Source organism: Amblyomma mixtum, chromosome 1 (genome assembly GCF_055824585.1).
Source record: "Amblyomma mixtum isolate Tamu chromosome 1, ASM5582458v1, whole genome shotgun sequence".
Classification (NCBI taxonomy): Eukaryota; Metazoa; Arthropoda; class Arachnida; order Ixodida; family Ixodidae; genus Amblyomma; species Amblyomma mixtum.
The window spans coordinates 271,835,840-271,854,059 of record NC_143012.1 but is presented as its reverse complement, the minus strand read 5'-3'; the positions used below and the strand labels follow the sequence as shown (position 1 = coordinate 271,854,059).

Sequence of the window (18,220 nt, the reverse complement as noted above, 5' to 3'; positions counted from 1 at the left end):
TTTTCAGCAACAGTGCACGATGTGAGGAAACATCCATTTGTGCCGGAATGTGAGAGTGTGTAGAGCCCTCCTCTGCAGACCAGACTTGTGTGGTGTGTGTGTGTGCATGCATGCACACATGTCTTGTGCGTGTGCAAGACATGCGCTCCATATGTGCTGCATGTCTTCTCGAAATGGGTGTCACCCAGTGTGTGCCTAGCCTCATAACCCAGACCACTTCAAGGAATTCATTGTGTGATGACATCATATATCACCCTCCATTTGCACCCTCACTCTCTTTTTATCTTCCCTTTCCCCTGCAGTCCCCAATGTGGAGCAGCAGGCTGGGAAAAACAAAAGGCGCCCTTGTGATGTGGGATGTCGGTGCACTTTGAAGATCGCACTGTGTTGTTGTTAGGTGGAGTAACAACTATCGGAAATGGAAAAAAAAAAAAAAAAAACTCCAGAAACATGCGAAGCGCATCTACAGCCGCGGTATATCCGTGTCGGCACAGTTGCGCCGCTTCACAGATGAGGGTCGCCTTTGGATTGCAAGCATCAACCAAAAGTGTTTCATCCTGTCGGCTGTGTCTTGTGTGCTCTGCACACTTTGTTGGTGTCAGCGGGAATTTATTTCGGCGCTGTCACGTAAACCGATCGCCTGGAATTTACGAGGGTATGAAAGGATATGCATGCCGCATCGCACTACGACCAAGAATCTCATTGCCCTTGGGGTAACTAACACCTGCCAGGAGATCAGAGAAGCAGTTCTGAACTCGCAAGAGAAAATACTGAGATCCAACGAGTAAGAAATGACAGCAATAGGGAGCTATACAACGTGGTACCCATACCTAAATGCATGGATCCCACAATAAAGAATGGAAGAACAGCCAGATATGAATACTATGAGAGAGTCTAGATTCGACATTTAAGGTAGATAGCTGGGTTAGTTGGTGTTTAGATTGAGAGAACATATATTAGCGCTAAAAAACAGGGACGACAGGATAGAAGAAGACAACACGGGCGCTAGTGTGTTAGGTGCTGTCGTCCCCGTTTCTTGAGCGCTACTACTATGTCCTCTCAATCTAAACACCAACTAACCCAACTTTCTGCCTTAAAATCATTCAGCTCTTGGGAAGCCAAGCTCTCACAGGCTACCTTTGCTCCTTTCAAATGCCGCGCGTTCAGTGACGTACATACGGTACGTCATCCTACAAGAAAGGCGTGCTCCCGACATGACATTTTCTGCGCTCAACGACATTTTCTGCGCTCAACTTGATCTTTGTGTTTTGCACTTTATATTGAGAAGAGTTTTTGCTCACGTGGTGTTGTCGCAGCTGCTCCTGTGAGGAAGAGTGCATATGATAAAGCGAGATCAAATATCAAGCTTATACGAGCCAATCCAATCCTTTAAGCAGACCAAGGAGACTTTCATTCTTGTCGAAACATGTTGCGGTAGTTGCTATGCGAAACGGAAACAGAATCATCGGTCGAGTGTCAACTTTGGTGCGCGCACGTGCTGTGCTCTAATGTTAGGATTTGTGGACATGTTGCAAGCAGCGGTTGGTTAGTTTTGTTGTGACATGCTGACGTTTGATCATCGGATGTTATTGAAACCTGTCTCACAATCATTACGAGTACCGGCGTCACCCACAGGCTTGTCGCTACCCATCACAATGGCTACAAGACGATCGTGCAGACTTCTCAACAAGAAGAGCGTGACACCTGCACTGGAGCAGAAACCAAGCCTTGATGACATGGACATCGACGACGGTGAACTGTATGCATCGAGTTCCTCCGCCTCAGATGATGAATATAAGCCCCCGAGAAAAGAAGTTTCGTCAGATGAATTTGAGGATGACGTTCCGCAAGCGAAGAAAATCAAACGCAAGGATGTAGAACCCACACAAACCTCGGAAAGTTCTGGCGACGAGCCTTTTGAGCTTGAGAATTTAGGGGTCACTTTGTCTGAAGGCGGTACATCCAGCGATGAATTCGATGACGGTAAGGACCAGGTCAGAGCTGAAAAAAAGAGTTCAAAAAGAATATGCGCGCCCAAGAAACAATTTGCGCAAAAAGTTAAAATTCCGAAGCTCTCTGAAATAAGAAGAGCTTCTAACACTTTACTGGCGAGTGATAACTTAAATCGAAGGTCTTTCGAAAGAGGGCTTCATTCGCACAGTTTGCCCGGCAGCATTAAATCTTCGCTAGGGCCAACGCAAGAGCAGACCTCTGCTGTCTCCTTCCGTCAAGGCTCTGCAGCAGTGTCAGATAGGGCCGAGAAAGTGGAAGCCAAAGAAGATGAAAGGAAGGGAAATTCTGCTGATAACTTGAAAGATGTGATCAGTGCTATGTTGCTGGAGAACGAACCACAGGCGACCTGTTCCTATACTGAACCTGACACATCTAGGCCGAAAGGACTAAAAAAAACTAAAAAACTGGCAAAAAATGTGAAGCAATCTGCTTCTCATGGGCAGACACGGTCACCAGTAAAAACAAGAAGCCGGCAAGGTCATGCTGCCCAAAAAGCTGTTTCCCCAGTGTTGGCTGCTAGAAATAAAAAGCATGCGGACAAGACTAGCAGCGCTGCAGGATCATTAGCGAAATCTACAGGAAAGAAATTGCAGGGAGGTAACAAGCAGCAGTTCAGGGGCAAGAAGATGGGGCAGGGAATCAAGGATGAGAAGAGTGATAGCTCAAGTGAATCGGATTGGGAGGAAGTGCCCGAAGAGGCAGACCTGGACAGCTACGCACCAACGGTTCCCGAAAGTGGGATTACAATAACACTTCAGCAGCCGTTGATCACCGGAAAGCGAAAGAAATCGAAGTTTGATCCAGTGGCAGAGATGAGGCGTCGCATCAACCGGGTGCGCAAGGAAGTCCACTGTCTGAAACACAAGGTCCATCTTCTCTGCCTCCTGGCACATGGATTGAAGCTGAACAGCCTCATTATGGACCAAACTTTGCATGGTATCACGCTTTCCTTGCTGACTCCAGACTTTTTGGCATATGCTGGTAAGCCAGTCACCTTTCTGGACATTGAACGCATGACTAGGCTGTTCTGCAAAGTGTTTGTGTGCAAGCTATGTGCTTTTTCTGGGATTCGAACCCTTCATAATGACATTACGATGGCACTGACAAACAAAGTTGCTCAGAGTTCTAGAGACTACGTTCTTCTGTTTTTGGTAATTTTGCGGTGTCTCCACATCGAAGCCCGCTTTTGCATGTCACTTTATCCTGTGCCTCTTGATGCCGTGCGGCTCCTGAAAACAGACTCTAAACCTGAGAAGAAAAGTTCGGAACCTAAAGAACCCAGCAAGAAAAAAGCGCACAAGGTGTCTAATAAGTCACTCGAAGAAAGTGACAGTGACTTCGAGGAGGAAAAACTGAAGAAGTCAAAAGGAAAAAAAATGCTTGCAGAAAGTTCCTCTGGTAAAAAAAGTGAGAAGTCAGGAAAGGGTGAAGAAAAGAAGCTTACTGAGAGCACAGATCATTGCATTGAGCATTGGGTTGAAGTCTTCACTCCTAAGGATTCAAAGTGGATCGCAGTTGATGTAGTTCATGGGTCTGTTGGCAGCATAACAGAAAGCCACATTCGAGAGCCAGTGTGCTATGTCCTTAGTTTTGATGAAAGCAACAAGGTAAAAGACATCACAAAGAAATTTGCATCAGGCTGGCTTACATCAGTAAAAAAGAAAAGGATTGATCCAAAGTGGTGGGAAGAGTCCCTGAAGCCTTTTAGACCTGCCGACTCGGAGCGAGAACGTGTGGAAAATACCCAGATACAGTCAAAGCTCCAGCGACAGCCAATGCCTGCAAGCATAGCTGAGTAAGTTTTCTCTTGCTTCTTGACATGTTAGAGTAATTAGGGGTGCTTACTGAATTGTGATGAAAGCTCTTGGTAGTAACCGTGTGGAATAAATGTCGAACTTAATTTCATGCTTTGAATGGAATTGTCTTCTTAAATGTGTTGTAGTGTGTCTAAACAAGCCATGCTTTTGGCTTGTTTTAGTGATTTTCACTCGAACGAAAAACTAACTATGGAGCACCTGGAAGCTACTCATACATTTAGTGTTTTGATCTGTATCTGTTTGTTCATTCATTATTAAATGAATCAAAAGGTGACGGCGGGCCTATCTTTGAGCAGACCACAGTTCTGCGCAGGTGTGCGGAAAAAATCACAAGGGAGATCATGGAAGCATGTGAAATCTATAAACTTCAGGACAATTGTGTCAGCTTTGCTTCTGTGCAGTTAAGTGCAAAGGAGCGTCATTTCTTAAAATTAATGCCCCAATAACGGCTGTTGCTAAATGTTGCCCTTCCACGTGTTTTACTCTGTCTCGATAATGTTTAGGTTTTCTTGTTTATGACGTGGCCTGGTTTCGGCTCGACGGCCTTCACCGCTATCAAGGAGTAGCCAGACGTATCACCGTGATGTTTGTTTTATGTTTGTTCTTTTTCCACGAGTGCCAGTGATGCATTGCATAAATTTGGGCGCTTCGCATGCAAAATAAATCAGTTGCAACGGCGCTTTGTGGTGTGTGTCTTCTTTCAGTCCTTGTTTCATTCTCGTGCGCTCGTTAAAATTTTTGAGATGTGTAACCAACTAGCCCGCCAGTTTGTCCTGAGCAAAAGGTGACAGCAGTATACTAAATGCATTCATGTCTGGTGCAGGTTTAAGAATCACCCCCTATATGCCTTGAAACGGCACCTACTCAAGTTTGAAGCCATCTATCCACCGGATGCCCCAACTCTCGGGTTTGTGCGAGGAGAGCCAGTGTATGCGCGTGAGTGTGTCCATGTCCTGCGTTCAAGGGAGACCTGGCTTCGGGAAGCTCGCATGGTCCGCGTCAAGGAGCAGCCCTACAAGATTGTCAAGGCCAGGCCTAGGTATGACAAGGTATGAGAACATTTTTTCATGAATATCAAGTGTTGCTACTGAGAAGGTTTAAGGGACCCCGTGATACCTTTTTCATGGCCTGTTCTTGCACTTCAAGTAGTTTCTCATATGTTGACAGCGGCACGAAAAGTATTAAAGAAACTGGAAAATTATTTAACTTACAAATTTAAAAATTAAGCTCATAAACACTTAGGAATTATCATATTTCACTGGCCCGATGGTGAGACTGGCTGTTACTAATCACTTCTATGCATGCAGTGGATGCCGACATGCCCAACGTTTTTGGACATGCCTTGATCTGCTATCAGGCAGCACATGCCATAGCCACGTTTTGACACTGTCATGTATCTAGCGTTCGCTCATATTTGCTACACATGTTTGCTGACCTCCTGCCTTATAATGTCTTACACTCTGTTTCGTTTCTTGAATTTATTGCTTAAATCTTTTCACCCATCTTGAGCTTTCTTGAATTTTATTTTCAGTGGACATTTCAATACCAGATGCAGTGCCATGAGGATGTTATATTTTATATACTATAGTTTCTCTGTCCGCATGCCTTTCTGGGCAAATGCAGCTGTCTGGGCAGATCCTGAAAGAGCAACCCCTGGAACTCTTTGGCCACTGGCAGACGGAGCCGTACATGCCACCCATTGCCTTCAATGGCAAGGTGCCCCGCAATGAGTGGGGCAACGTGGAGCTTTTCAAGAGCTGCATGCTTCCAGTCGGGACAGTTCACCTGAGAGGTGAGTGAGAGCAAAATTCTTTCCATTGCACTAGCATACATCTTGCACTGTAGTTTTTTAAATGCTGCTTGTGAAGACATTTCACTGTGCAGTGGACCACCTGAGCACTTGGCCATGAGGTGGTCTGGCAAGAGCCGGTAACAGCTTCCTAATGACAATCACCATTACTACAATGGCCAGTATGATAATCATTTCCAGCTGTTGCATAGCACGTTCTGAAAACCGAAAGGGGAGGTCAAAAATTCTATGGACTTTGGCAGTAAATTTTGCTGGGCGAATTTATAGTCTTGTCTAGTTTTAGAATGCTACTGTAGAACTCTTTTGTAGTAAACTCAGATATAGTAAAGTGACACTGCAGTCCCATTTTGGCTTCCATAGATGACTGTACATTTCTTTTCATTCGTAGTTAAGATTTTTTCGAAGAAACAGCTTTATTCAAGAGGCTCTGGCTGTGGCGACATACTTCCCGCGGAATGATGACCATGCGGCACTCGCGAGGCCAACATTTGGAGACAAATGGACACCAAAGCCAATAAAACGGTGATTTTTCTTTTTTTTTTTTTTACGCAACTTCACCATCAAGCTCGGAAGCTGTGAGGGGAAGCCAACTTATGGAAGTCCTTGGGGCTTGGTGATTTTTCTTTTTTTTTTTTACGAAACTTCACCATCAAGCTTGGAAGCTGTGAGGGGAAGCCAACTTATGGAAGTCCTTGGGGCTTTGAGGCAAAGCGCGCGGTGCGCAGGGAAAAAAAAAGAAAGCGAAGTTGGCTATGAATATAGAAAGAAGGCAGCGCGGGTCCCTGGGAAAGAAAAGACAGTAAATGTGCAATGGGGAGTAGGGAAGGGAAGAAAAGAGCTAACATTCGCAGCATGGCAGCCTGAAGCACAGGGAAGTGGTGGCATTGAGCTGTTTAGCCGCGCTTGACTGTGCCGCACACGTTTCTTAACTTATTGCCTCTTAAATTACACCGACGCTGCAGAAGATGACACCATGTTCATGCGAAGCTTTGATTTTCATATAGAATGAAATCCGCATTATATTCATAGCCACGTTGTATTGGTGCAATGCGGTACTTCCACAAGGCGTAAACGAAATTAAAAATATGATGACAGGAAATGTGATAACTGAAAATAAATAATTACCACATGAAGAAACAATAAAAGCAGGATGTAAGGTATTTCTGAGTGCTTCTTTTTTAAAACAACACTTTGTGTTTAGTAAACAGCCAGAGAGCATCCTTGGAGCCGCACCGTCACCCACAACTGATATAGTAAGGACCCTATATAGAAAAAAAGGATAGGTTACTCTATGTTCGAAAAGCAAATTTCAGAGGTTTTGTTTTTCTGGCCTTGCTAATATGAACATGCAAGTATATTAACCAATAGCGCCGTGAACTGGAAGAGAAAGGAAGGGGGGGTTGACGCTCTGGCCACCGCACTGGGTGCGGCGAACCCTAAACCCTAGTGAACCCTAAACCCTAGTGAACCCTAAACCCTAGTGATGGCACTGTTGAGAAACGCTTCTCAAAGCAATCAGCGGGCTGGGTTCTCTCAGTTTTCCCGTCTTTTGAAACCTGAAGAAACTACTGACCAAATTCACTTTTGATGCAGCTTTCTGTCGTTAGAATGACGGCCTGTGGGGCGAGTTGGTGCACGACAGAAAATACTGCAGAGCTATGATGAAACTCAAAAAAGAAAAAGACAACACATGCGCATGTGTTGTCTTTTTCTTTCTTGTGTTGTTGTCATTGAGCCGCAGTACTTTCTTTCTGTCTTTTTTTTTTTTTTGTTGCCTTGAAAAATGGCCAAATTTCGGTAATGGACATACCACCTTGGCTCCAGCTTCTCGTAGATGGCACCCTTGGACTAACCCGCCCGACGGATATCAGTAGTCGCCTTTTCTTATCCTCCTCCCAATCTTTCACTTTCCTGTCTTATTTTCCAGAGCTTTCCGTTCTCCTGTTTTATGCGACAGCGTATACAGCTTGTTCAGTCGAAAAGATGTCGGCGCAGTGGTAGTCAGCACTGCTAGTCAGAAATAATCGTGGGCTGCGTAAAAATTGTAGCATGGTAATTTTTGGTTCTAATGATTCACAATTGATTGGCATGTGATAGGCGATGACGAGTTAATTAAGTCATTGTAATTAACTGATTAATTAAGAAATGAAAAAATGGGAAAAAGGGGGTTCAAAGGTGTCAGAAGGCTCAGAATGAAAAGTCAATACTTGATTATGGTAATTAAAAAAAATTTAGAGTGCGTAATTGATCAATCAATTATTTAAACAATTGAAAAAAATGAAAAATGCGTTCATTTGCACCACCACCACCTGCTACACACTGTCGCATTCCACTCTTAAAGGAGTATAGACACCTAACTTTTGGGTGCATGCTTTCTTGTTTGTAATGATGTTATAAGGCATTATTATGCATTGATTACCACATTGTATTCTCCTAAGACCGCTAAATAATTTATAATCGGGTTTCTTTCTCATGCTGTTTCGGTTTCAACAGCTGAACGATGACTGTGACGTCAAAGAGTGGTTTTAGGTCATGTGAGGCATGAAAAAACTAATATAATCACTGCTTCTACTTTAATTGTCATTCCAGCTCTTGACGAAGGCTGTCTTCAGCACTGTAGTGAATTAAAACGGTGAAGCAGCCATTATATTGACGATAAAACCACTCTTTGATGTCACAGACATCGTTTGGCTGTTGAAACCGAAATTGGAAGAGCATGAAAGGAAAAATTAGATTATAAATTATTTAGCGGTTGTAGGCGAATATACCACATGCTGATTCACGTATAGTAGCATCTTCCGCATCAGTGTACAGAATAAAACATTCCACCAAAATTAGGTGTCTGTACTCCTTTAAGGGCAAAGCTTAAGCTTCCTCCAATTTCTCAGTCCTTCTATTTTCCTGGCGGCTGAGGGTGAACCTTGTGTGGTGTAGCCAACCTCAAGTGCGTCATATTTGGTTATAGACAGCGTCATGTTTGTAAACAACGGTGGTGCTGTCGTCAGCTGCAACACGGGGTGTAAGCAAAAACGCATCATGCCTACACTGCACCAAGTGACACTGCCTTCAAAACCAACACGCATATGCAAATATTTCAAATTATGCTCGTCGCTTGTGGTTGAAACCGAGAAAGCATGAGGTATAAGAAAAACTAATTGTCTACAGTCTTAACTACTGGGCCGTTACTCTATCATCATTATTCCATAATATTGGAGATATTGAGGACTGCCGCCAATTGCAAGCTGACATTAGCAACGTTGAGAATTGGTGTTTGATAAATCGCTTAAAACTGAATATTAAGAAGACTTCTGTCCTGTCTCTAACTAGGAAATGCGACACAGTTACGTTTGATTACACACTTTTGGTGGGTCAAATTTCTCGTGTGGGCCATGTACGAGACCTTGGTGTTGTTGTTGATTCAAGGCTTGATTTTAGACTGCATGTAAATTCAGTTGTGTTACGCGCATTGAGGCATATTGGTCTTATCTCTAGACTAACAAAAAAATTTTGACGGCATGAATGTCTACGCACTCTATACTGTGCCCTTGTGAGACCGCGTCTTGAGTTCGCGTCAGTATAGCCTGGAATAGCGTATCTGTCGCCTAGTGCACGAAAATTGAAAATGTACAGCGTAAGTTCATACGCATCTATTATGATAGATATATTGGTCGTCGTCGCTTCTACGACTATGATTCTCTCTTGGCAGACCCCCATATGTGTACCCTTGGCGACAGGCGACGCATACGTGACATGCAGTTTCTGCAAAAAGTCGTGCGCGGTTTCATTAACTGTGGGACCTTACTGATGTCACTGAATTTTCATGTGCCTCATGCAAAAGCCGCAAAATGTTTCGACACATTTTATCCCGATTTGCACGCCATCTGTCCAATGACTCGTTAACAAATCCTGTATAACAAAACGTTTATTGACATGGACATATTTGCCTAATTGTTGTTTTCATGTCTGGTTTTAAATGTTTTTAAATGGTCATTGGCCATTCTGATGTATCTGACCTAGTGTGCGCTCGTTTAGGCCACTTGGCTGTTCAGGCACACTCAAATAAACATATCTGTCTATCATCATCATCATCACCACCACCAGCCTGACCACGCCCACTGCAGGACAAAGACCTCTCCTATATATCTTTAATTAACCCTGCCCTGTGCCAGCTGTGGCCAGCCTATCCCGGTAAATTTCTTAATCTCATCCACCCCCCTAACCTTCTGCTGACCGCTGCTACACTTGCCTTATCTTGGAATCCAGTTCTTTAAATTAACGAATCCACTCCATTACCCTTAATGACCAACGGTTATCTTGCCTTTGCATTACGTGACCTGCCTAAGTCCATTTCTTCTTCTTGATTGCTATTAGGATGTCATTAACCCACAATTGTTCCCTGACCCACTCTGTCCTCTCCTGTCTCTTAACATTACACCTATCAATTTCCGTTCCATAGCTAGCTGCATTGTCCGCAAGTTGAACCTTTTTTTTGTTATCCTCCACATTTCTGCGTCATAGGCAAGTACTGGTGAGATGCAGCTGTTACATAGTACTTTACCCTTGAGTGATATTGGTAAACTGTCGTTCATAATCTGAGAGAACCTGCCAAATGTGGTCCACCCCATTCTTATTCTTCTAGTTATTTCCCTCTCAGGATCATCGGTCACTGCCTGCCCTAAGTAGACGTATCCCCTTACCATTTCAGGGCCTCATTACCAATCATAAACTGCCATTAAGTTCCAAGACTGTTGAACATTGGTTTTCTGCCTATTAATTTTTAAACCCACCATTCTGCTCTGCCTGCCTAAGTCGTTGGTCATGCTTTGCAGGTCATCCCCTAAGGACTTTGCTAGAGAGCTTTGAAAGTGCCCTGATATGGTCTGCTTTGAATAAGCATAAATGCGAAACACTTTTTAAAGAAATAAAAGCCACTTTTGTCTGGCATTGTATCTTTGGGTGTGAAATGGCTTGTCCACTTAAAACGAACTCCAGATAAAGTGAACACAATCCACGCTACTATCAGGTTCGTGGGTTTGGCTGTAATTTCTCTTTTATAACCAGCAGCCACTTATTTGTTTGTTTATTAATTTTGATAGACTGCCAACCCCAGTGGGGTCATTACAGGAGTGGGTGAACAGTAATAGACACTTTTTCACGAATCAATCTGGCTACTGTTTAGATCCAGAACACGAAAATACAGAGTGGTTTGGGACAAACTCAGACACGCAAACATTATCAGCATTAATTAGAACAAATGAGTGCCTTCTCGGCGAGCTCAACGTTCTTAACAAGCACTGGACACAACATTATGAAGAATAAGTAAAACCAAGGACAACCTTCTTGACAATTTAAACAGATTTATGAAATGATCTCTGTGCAGTAATTGATGAATGCAATTCATTCGATTCGCATATAGATTGCGGAAAGTATGAGCAAAAAAAAAAAAGAGTTGTTATTGCAGCAAAATTCTTCTAATCTATTTGGGTGTATGTGTAGAGTCTGACGAGTACATTGCAATTTAATAAAATCTGAGTAATTTAGCGTAAATGAATTGTCGAATAATAGATACAAGAACTTTAAACGTTGCAATTGCGCTCGACTAGCCAGAGTATGAGGCCTGCACATCGTGAAAGTTTAGTGGGTGAATCAGTATGCTTGTACGATTTAAAGAAAATGAACAGCTTTCCGCTGAATCAATTCGAGCGTGTGAATGTCTCTTTTTGTGTGGGAAACCAGGCTATATTTGCATATTCCAGAATTGGCCGAATAAGTGGGACGTATGCAAGGCATTTAGTTTCAAAGGTCGAGTGCTGCAAGGCTCTACCGAGAAAAAATAGCTTCTGCATTGCTCTTCTGATTACCTGTTGCGCATGCGCTGTCCAGGTCAGGTCGGAAGAAATGATAACTCCAAGATAACGATGCTCAGACACACTTGGAATGGTGGCATTGTTTAGGGGATAAGAATAAACCAAATTTTCTTTTTTTCCTTGTTACAGACATCGAAACCATTTTTTTCTAAATTTATTGACATCTGCCAGTCATTACACCATTGCCCAACCTTCTTCAATGTGTTATTAAGTTTTATTTGATTGTCAGTATCCTTGACTTCTTGGTAAAGTATGCAGTCATCTGCAAATAGACAGATTTTAACGTCAACTTCATTAGGGATAATAAGATGATAAGAGAAAAAAAAAGGAGGGGGGGCAAGAACTGTGCCTTGAGGCACACCTGAAACAACTGGAACAGAATCGGAAGAATGGGCACCAAGCTTGACAAACTGCCTCCTATCAGACAGGTACTAATTTCTTATCCGGCAAGTCACCAGTCCATCTCCGAGTATACTATTAAGCTTGAAAATTAGTTTAGTATGGGATACCTGTTCGAAGGCTTTTAATAAATGCAGAAAGAACACATCAATTTGACGATTATTGAGGGCTTGGGCAAGGTCGTGAATTATTTGTTAGTTGTGTAACTGTGGTTAGCCCACTTTGGAACCCATGTTGGTTTTGGATGAAGGTTATTGTTCGATTCTACAAACCCGGTTATGAATTTCAGGAGGATATGCTCAAGCATTTTACAACATGTGCAAGTTAAGCATATAAGCCAATAATTTGCTGGGGTGGAAACTACACCTGATTTATGGACTGGAACAATTTTGGCAATTTTTCAGTCGGCTGGGAGACGGCTGTCTTGTAATGACTTTGTGAATATCAGGCACAAGTACTTGCTGATTGGTTCGGCATACCGTTTTAGGAAACCGTTTGGAATTCCATCAGTACCGCCGCATTTTTTTTTCGTCAATATTTAACAACATTGAAAGCAGACCAGTTTCAAAGATAGTTAGGGAGCCAACTAATTTCTTCTGACCATTATTAAAGGCAAGTGGGTGTTCTGAAGGATTTACATTACACGTAAAAACGTATTCAAAATAGCTATTAAAGTCATCTGCCCGGTTTTTATGTTCCACGGGGAATTCTATGCGGGAGCTTTGTTAAGAGTTTATGTAATGCCAGAACTTAGGGAGTGAATCCTTAATAAAATGATGTAATGTAGTACTCCCAAAAGGTTATTTACCGTTTCATACTTTGCTTTTTAATAGTTTTGCAAGAGAATTTAGATGCGAGCGATATGCAGGGCTTGTGCACGGTTTCTTAGTTTTCCTTAGCCTCTTGATCCTGCGCTTTAAATGGATTATTTCACATATAATCCACACATTATGCTTTCGCATCACCTTTGCTATCTTTGGGACAAAATTGTTAATGCAATACGTAATATGTGCCTTAAATTGCTGCCAGATATCGTCAATAGTAATTACAGAAGTCTAGGTATTCATGAGTGAGATACGTCATAACAACAGCATTGTCTGCCCTGTTGAAAGTAGAGACAAAATTTGTTCAAGTGCTTCCACATAAGGTCTGGATTGTGCAGTGCATCGCTATCAAAAAGTTGCTTAATGCAGCGTTTTATACTTCTGCATAGTTGGAGATTTGTTTTGTTTCTTGAATCTTACTAACCTTTATTAACCCTTTTTCACCTATAGCCTTCAGACACTCTGAAGTTATGCAAGGCTTCCTGGCGCTATGTGTTCATTGTCTCGTTTTGCGAGGAAAGCATTTTTCATGCATGTTTTTTAGTTTTTCAGTGAACTGTTTGTAGGCTTTGTCAGTATTGTCACGGTGGAAAACTCGCCAGTGTGTCTCGAACAGAGCAATAAAAAAAGAGTTCAGCTGTGCCATCATTTTTGTTCCAGAATCTGTTCAAGCAGCTTTTAGCTTGAATGGATTGCAGTGGATTGCCAAGGAGGTAGGCAGGTGATCGCTAATGTGAATGCTAAGAACATCACGTGAATTGGCTTACAGCATATGTTAGTTATAAAAATCTCTGCCTCTCCCGTAACCGAGAGTAGGGTAAGCATGAAAAGCATAACACATTGGTTGTAGATGGTATTAGTCAAAATCTTGAAATGGGTCTAGTGTTCAACACACCATACCGCACATACTGTGCACTGGTCCATGTGGACGCAATCGTTTCCTGTGAGCGGCCGCATAATCATGGCGTTGTCGGCAGGGGCGAGCAGTCTTCTGCTGTGGCGTATCACTCGGAAAGCGATCGCTTTCCGCAATACGCTTCCTACCTCTCCTTTCATCAGGCTCCATTGCTTGGCTTAAGCAGCTGTAATGGTGGTGGCATTGAAATGCAGGACGATGCAGAAGCGTACGCGGACACAACAAGACGCAGGCTTGACAAGAATGTATATGCAGTGCGTTCGAATACTCTGCGAGCGTGTATGCATCTGCCTGCCAAAGGGGGAAATGTCATGAGCTGAAGGCCCAGCGGCCGGTCTTTTACATGCGTGAGTGTGGGACCGCGGCGCCATCCTTGGGGACAGCGCGGAAGCAGTTTTCCCGCCCAAAGCCCTTCTCGCCCTGGAGCTCCCCTCTTGCTCTAAGCGGCCCTCTCTCAAAGCCTAGAGAGTCTCGTTAAATCTCGTATGGTGCCCGGATGCTCTCGTTTCAGCTCCTGGATGTGTGGAATTCAGTGCCCGGATGTTGGTTCTCGGTCTCGGCGTGACGTCACCACACTGCCGACAACGGGAGCTAAAAGCATTTTATGCTTAAAAATGTTAATTACTGTGGATGTGTTCATTTGTATGCGAGTTGGATGCTCAATTACATTTGCTAACATGTTCACCTTGAGTGCAGAAACATGCACATGCATGCACACAAATTTGTGTTGTCCTTTTGTGACGAAGAGCTCGGCAGATTTGTGCTAATGTCACTGCCAACCCAATCCAAGGATTCAGCTAGGAATGATAGAAAGGGAGAGACATTCCTTCACAGGGATGATACACGGCCAAATGTAAACGTCTTCTCTTCACTGCCAGCGTTTCGTAGCTTTCCATTATTTCGGAAAAACATTCATTTAGCTCACAATCAAATTTATCCTTATTGCAATAGCACCCCCTGTTCTACACTAACGGTTTAGAGAATAAGGCATAGCAAAGTATTTGGTTAGTTCATACTCGTCACACAAGCATGTTTCAGTTAGCCCTACTACATCAAACTGGAATTTACAATTGTCGAGCATATTTGTGATCGCTCGACTCTTGTTCTGAGACGAGTATTGATGTGCAGATGGGAAATTACATGTCTGTCATCAAATCTAGACCATGCTAAGTCTTGCAGGGTTGAAAACATACTGCATTGTCTGCTAGTCCTAGCTGTCTACTGTAACTGTGCCATTCCAGTACGAGCTCACCTACCTAAGTTGTCTTGCCTTTGGGTTACCGCCGGAGCAGGAGGTAAAGGAATGCATGTGCACTATTTGGTAGTGGTGGAATTTCAAGCCATGCTGTCTTGTTCTAGGTATTCTTGGCTGTGAGGCAGAGCAGGTGTTTTGGCACTTTTTTACTGAGTAGAACATGCTACCATCAGCAGTAGCAGCGAACAGGTACTACAATTACAGCACATTGCTTGCTTCTTATGCTTTTGGTGCAGCTCCTGGGTTGGCTCGTGTGGCTGCCAAACTGAACATCGACTGCGTTCCAGCTGTTGTGGGCTTCGAAGGCCACTGTCGTGGTGTCCATCCGGTGTAAGTAGCTCATCCAGCTGCGCCATCAGGCCATTTGAAACTGGGCCTGTGATGCTGTTGAAACTGTGTTACCTTGGCCAATTTTAATGATGCGATGAATGAATTTGAGGCAGAGCTGAATGGCTGTGTGTACATGTGTCTCCAGGTTTGATGGATGGGTGGTGTGTGAGGAATTTAAGGACACCCTGATGGCTGCTTGGGAAGAGGAACAAGTCAACATCAGCAACCGTGAAGAAGAGGTACAGCTTGCATGTTTGCTTAACCTCCCTGCTGTGAAATATATTGTGGACAAAAAAAAAGAAAAAACTGTTTGTGCCACAGTGTGATAAAGAACATTGGTAACGACCATCACATTTTAATAGGCCCACTTAATGTAGAGATGTTATGCAGCAATAGCTGTATCAGGACTTCCTGCAGCATAAGCAATGTCAGCGTAGTGATATGCCAAAACCAAAAGCTGCGGCATTGAAAGGTCTGGGAGCTTCTGTCCTTAAAGGTGCACTAAAGAGTGCATCTGGTGGATGGTTTTTGCTGTTATAGTTTGTTTTTTTCAACCTCGTCGCCTTGCAGTTGGAAAGTGAAAACAGTAAAGTCAGCCAAAATAAGTTTTATTACTCTTTTTAGACACGACATAAGTAATGGTTTGATAAAACTGCTGCATATTTGTGGGTCAGAGAACATCATCGTCATCATCATTTATTTGACCCTTAAAGGCCCCTTGGGGGTATTACATAAGGGGGGGGGGGGGGGGGGGGGGGGAGTAGTACATTCAACATGACTCGCATTGGTGGGGCGAAAAAAAGGAATCAAAAGAAACACAGAGAACAAAAGCATAAAGAGAAATAAAGTCATGAAAGGGAAATGAAACAATTTATACAGCAAGATAAGATATCACCAAAAAAACAAGCCCAAAGCAATCGGACTGTGTTTTCTCCTAGCCTGCTACTGCGGTGTGATGTGCCCCACTTCCTGGTGCGGTGGAAGCACACGCTTGATCACAGTTCCCCTTTCTCGAAGGTCCTATGTCTGCCCCACTCCGCAGTTTTGCAATCCCACGACATCCATGGATTTACACTTTTTCGTGTGATCTGTGTGTTGCTGTCGTGTTTTGTTGCACGTGTCGTTCAGTTCGTGAGCAACCCACACATTTTCAAAGATCACTCCACATATTACTGCATATTACCGTATATTGCCACACATAAGTCGACGTTTTTTTTTTAAATGTCCTTCCAATGTTGGGGGGTTGACTTATAATCAGAGTCGACGTATATGCGGAGTCTTAAAGTCGGCCTATATGCGGGGTAAAAAGTACTTTCGACCGAGTCACGGATAATATCACGCCCCGTGCGCTCGTAATTCCATAATAGTTGTCAGACACGGTGCGAAAATGGATCTGCTTAAAAAAAACTTAAATTTAATTGAGATATGCACCAAAGGTTTGTTTTAATACGATAGCAACTCGTTATCGACAAACCAGCGGCAGCAGTGGCTCATAAGAGGATCATCGCGACTGTGTCCTCTCAAGAGACGACGAGTCAGAGATGTCTCTTGAACGAATAAATGTTTCTTTATGACTCGGCTTTCTGAGAAACTTTTTGGGTGAGCTAGGATTGCAGGGTGCAGCAGCATCGACCTAAATTCGGAGTGTAACTTTTTTTGCCCAAACGGGGTCACGAGCTGAGACTTATAATCGGAGGAGACTTATAATCAGCAATATACGGTACTCTGCCAGTGGCAGAGTTTTCAAAGAAGTCTTTGTATCGCTTGTGTGATGAGTATTGCACAGTTAACAGGCTTGCTTCCCTTATTCTTTTCAGAAACGCCTGAAGCGAGTGTATGGCAACTGGAAGAAATTGATCAAAGCAGTTCTCATCAAGGAGCGGTTACGGACAAAGTACAGGGATGGTGATGACTAAGTTGCATTCAGTGTTGTTTCTCATTAACAATGTTATATCTACCTCAGTTTTGTATTACCCATTGTTTTGGTTTCGTTCATTCACTATCGCCGCTTTATCTGTACTAATTACAGTTGGGTCTCGCCAATATGGACACTTTGGTTCCTGAGCAAAATTGTTCATAAAGGCAGTCATTCATAATAGCGAATCATGAAAAGAATCAGAAATAAAAACACTTTGTAATTAATTTCTACTTCCATGTATAGTGGTATGAATGAAGTGAGTATTTGATGAAACCTTGGATGTTAAAATGCATTATTCTGGTCACCATTATGTCTTCATTATTGCACCACAGTCTGAAGCCCTTAGTGGCGCATCGCATGCGTTGTGCCATCTCATGGCATGATGGCGTATCTTCTACTACGACTCTTCGCATCTCGTGAAGTGCTAATATGTATCCGTACTTAGTCGCTGGCAGCTGATGACAGTGGCTTCACATTATTCACATCAGTTAATGAAATACAGTGAACCATAAGGAACGTAAACTGGACACCTTGGCACTGAAAAAGCATGAAACAAACAAAAAAAAAGCTCATCACTGAGGCATTTGCATTTTCGCATTGCTTTTCGGTGGTGTCCTGCTTTCAGACTGCAGAAAAGGAAACATCTGATTGGGGCAGTCGGATTTGGTTCTCACTGTTTTCCAAATTAATGTGACAGAAATAGATGGGCCTCAGTGGGGTCTGTGCATTTTCGCTCTGTACACTGTCCAGACAGAGTTTCCATATTAATGAGGCGTAAATGCATTTAAATACTTTGGTCCCCAGAAAAGTCCATAATTCAAGTCGGCCTTTCGACAGAGGTCGTTGAAATAATGGCTGTTGAAATTTGCCATTATGTCGCTGACATAATAGCAAAAATGTCAGGGCTTAGTCATTCTGTTCTACCCAGTGATTTAACAGAGCAATAAAGATATTGTTTTTATAATCAGTTTGTTTCTTTTTGCAGTTATGAATACGTATACAGTATCATGAAAGTTAGGCTTAGTTAACATCTGTGTAGATTGATGCTTGCTCAGAGAAAACCAAAGAATG

General features: G+C 43.1%; 1 protein-coding gene across 3 annotated transcripts; it reads left to right on the top strand.

Annotated features, from left to right (window-relative positions):
- Window positions 1-1,409: 1,409 nt before the first annotated feature.
- On the top strand, window positions 1,410-18,113 carry LOC149371687 (DNA repair protein complementing XP-C cells homolog). Of its 3 annotated transcripts, none has more exons than XR_016286909.1 (6): window positions 1,410-3,808; window positions 4,654-4,879; window positions 5,454-5,622; window positions 6,029-6,162; window positions 15,138-15,231; window positions 15,377-15,411. XR_016286909.1 is itself a non-coding variant. In XM_089565919.1 (6 exons), the coding sequence occupies exons 1-6, from the start codon at window positions 1,563-1,565 to the stop codon at window positions 17,145-17,147; spliced, it is 2,928 nt and encodes a 975-aa protein (XP_089422045.1). In that variant the 5' UTR covers window positions 1,410-1,562; the 3' UTR covers window positions 17,148-18,113. The 3 variants fall into 3 exon arrangements, 2 of the variants coding, with proteins under 2 accessions (XP_089422045.1, XP_089422047.1); XM_089565919.1 differs by lacking the exon at window positions 6,029-6,162 and adding an exon at window positions 17,049-18,113 and having other exon boundaries at window positions 15,377-15,470; XM_089565921.1 differs by lacking the exons at window positions 6,029-6,162; window positions 15,138-15,231; window positions 15,377-15,411 and adding an exon at window positions 5,699-6,012.
- Window positions 18,114-18,220: the final 107 nt, after the last annotated feature.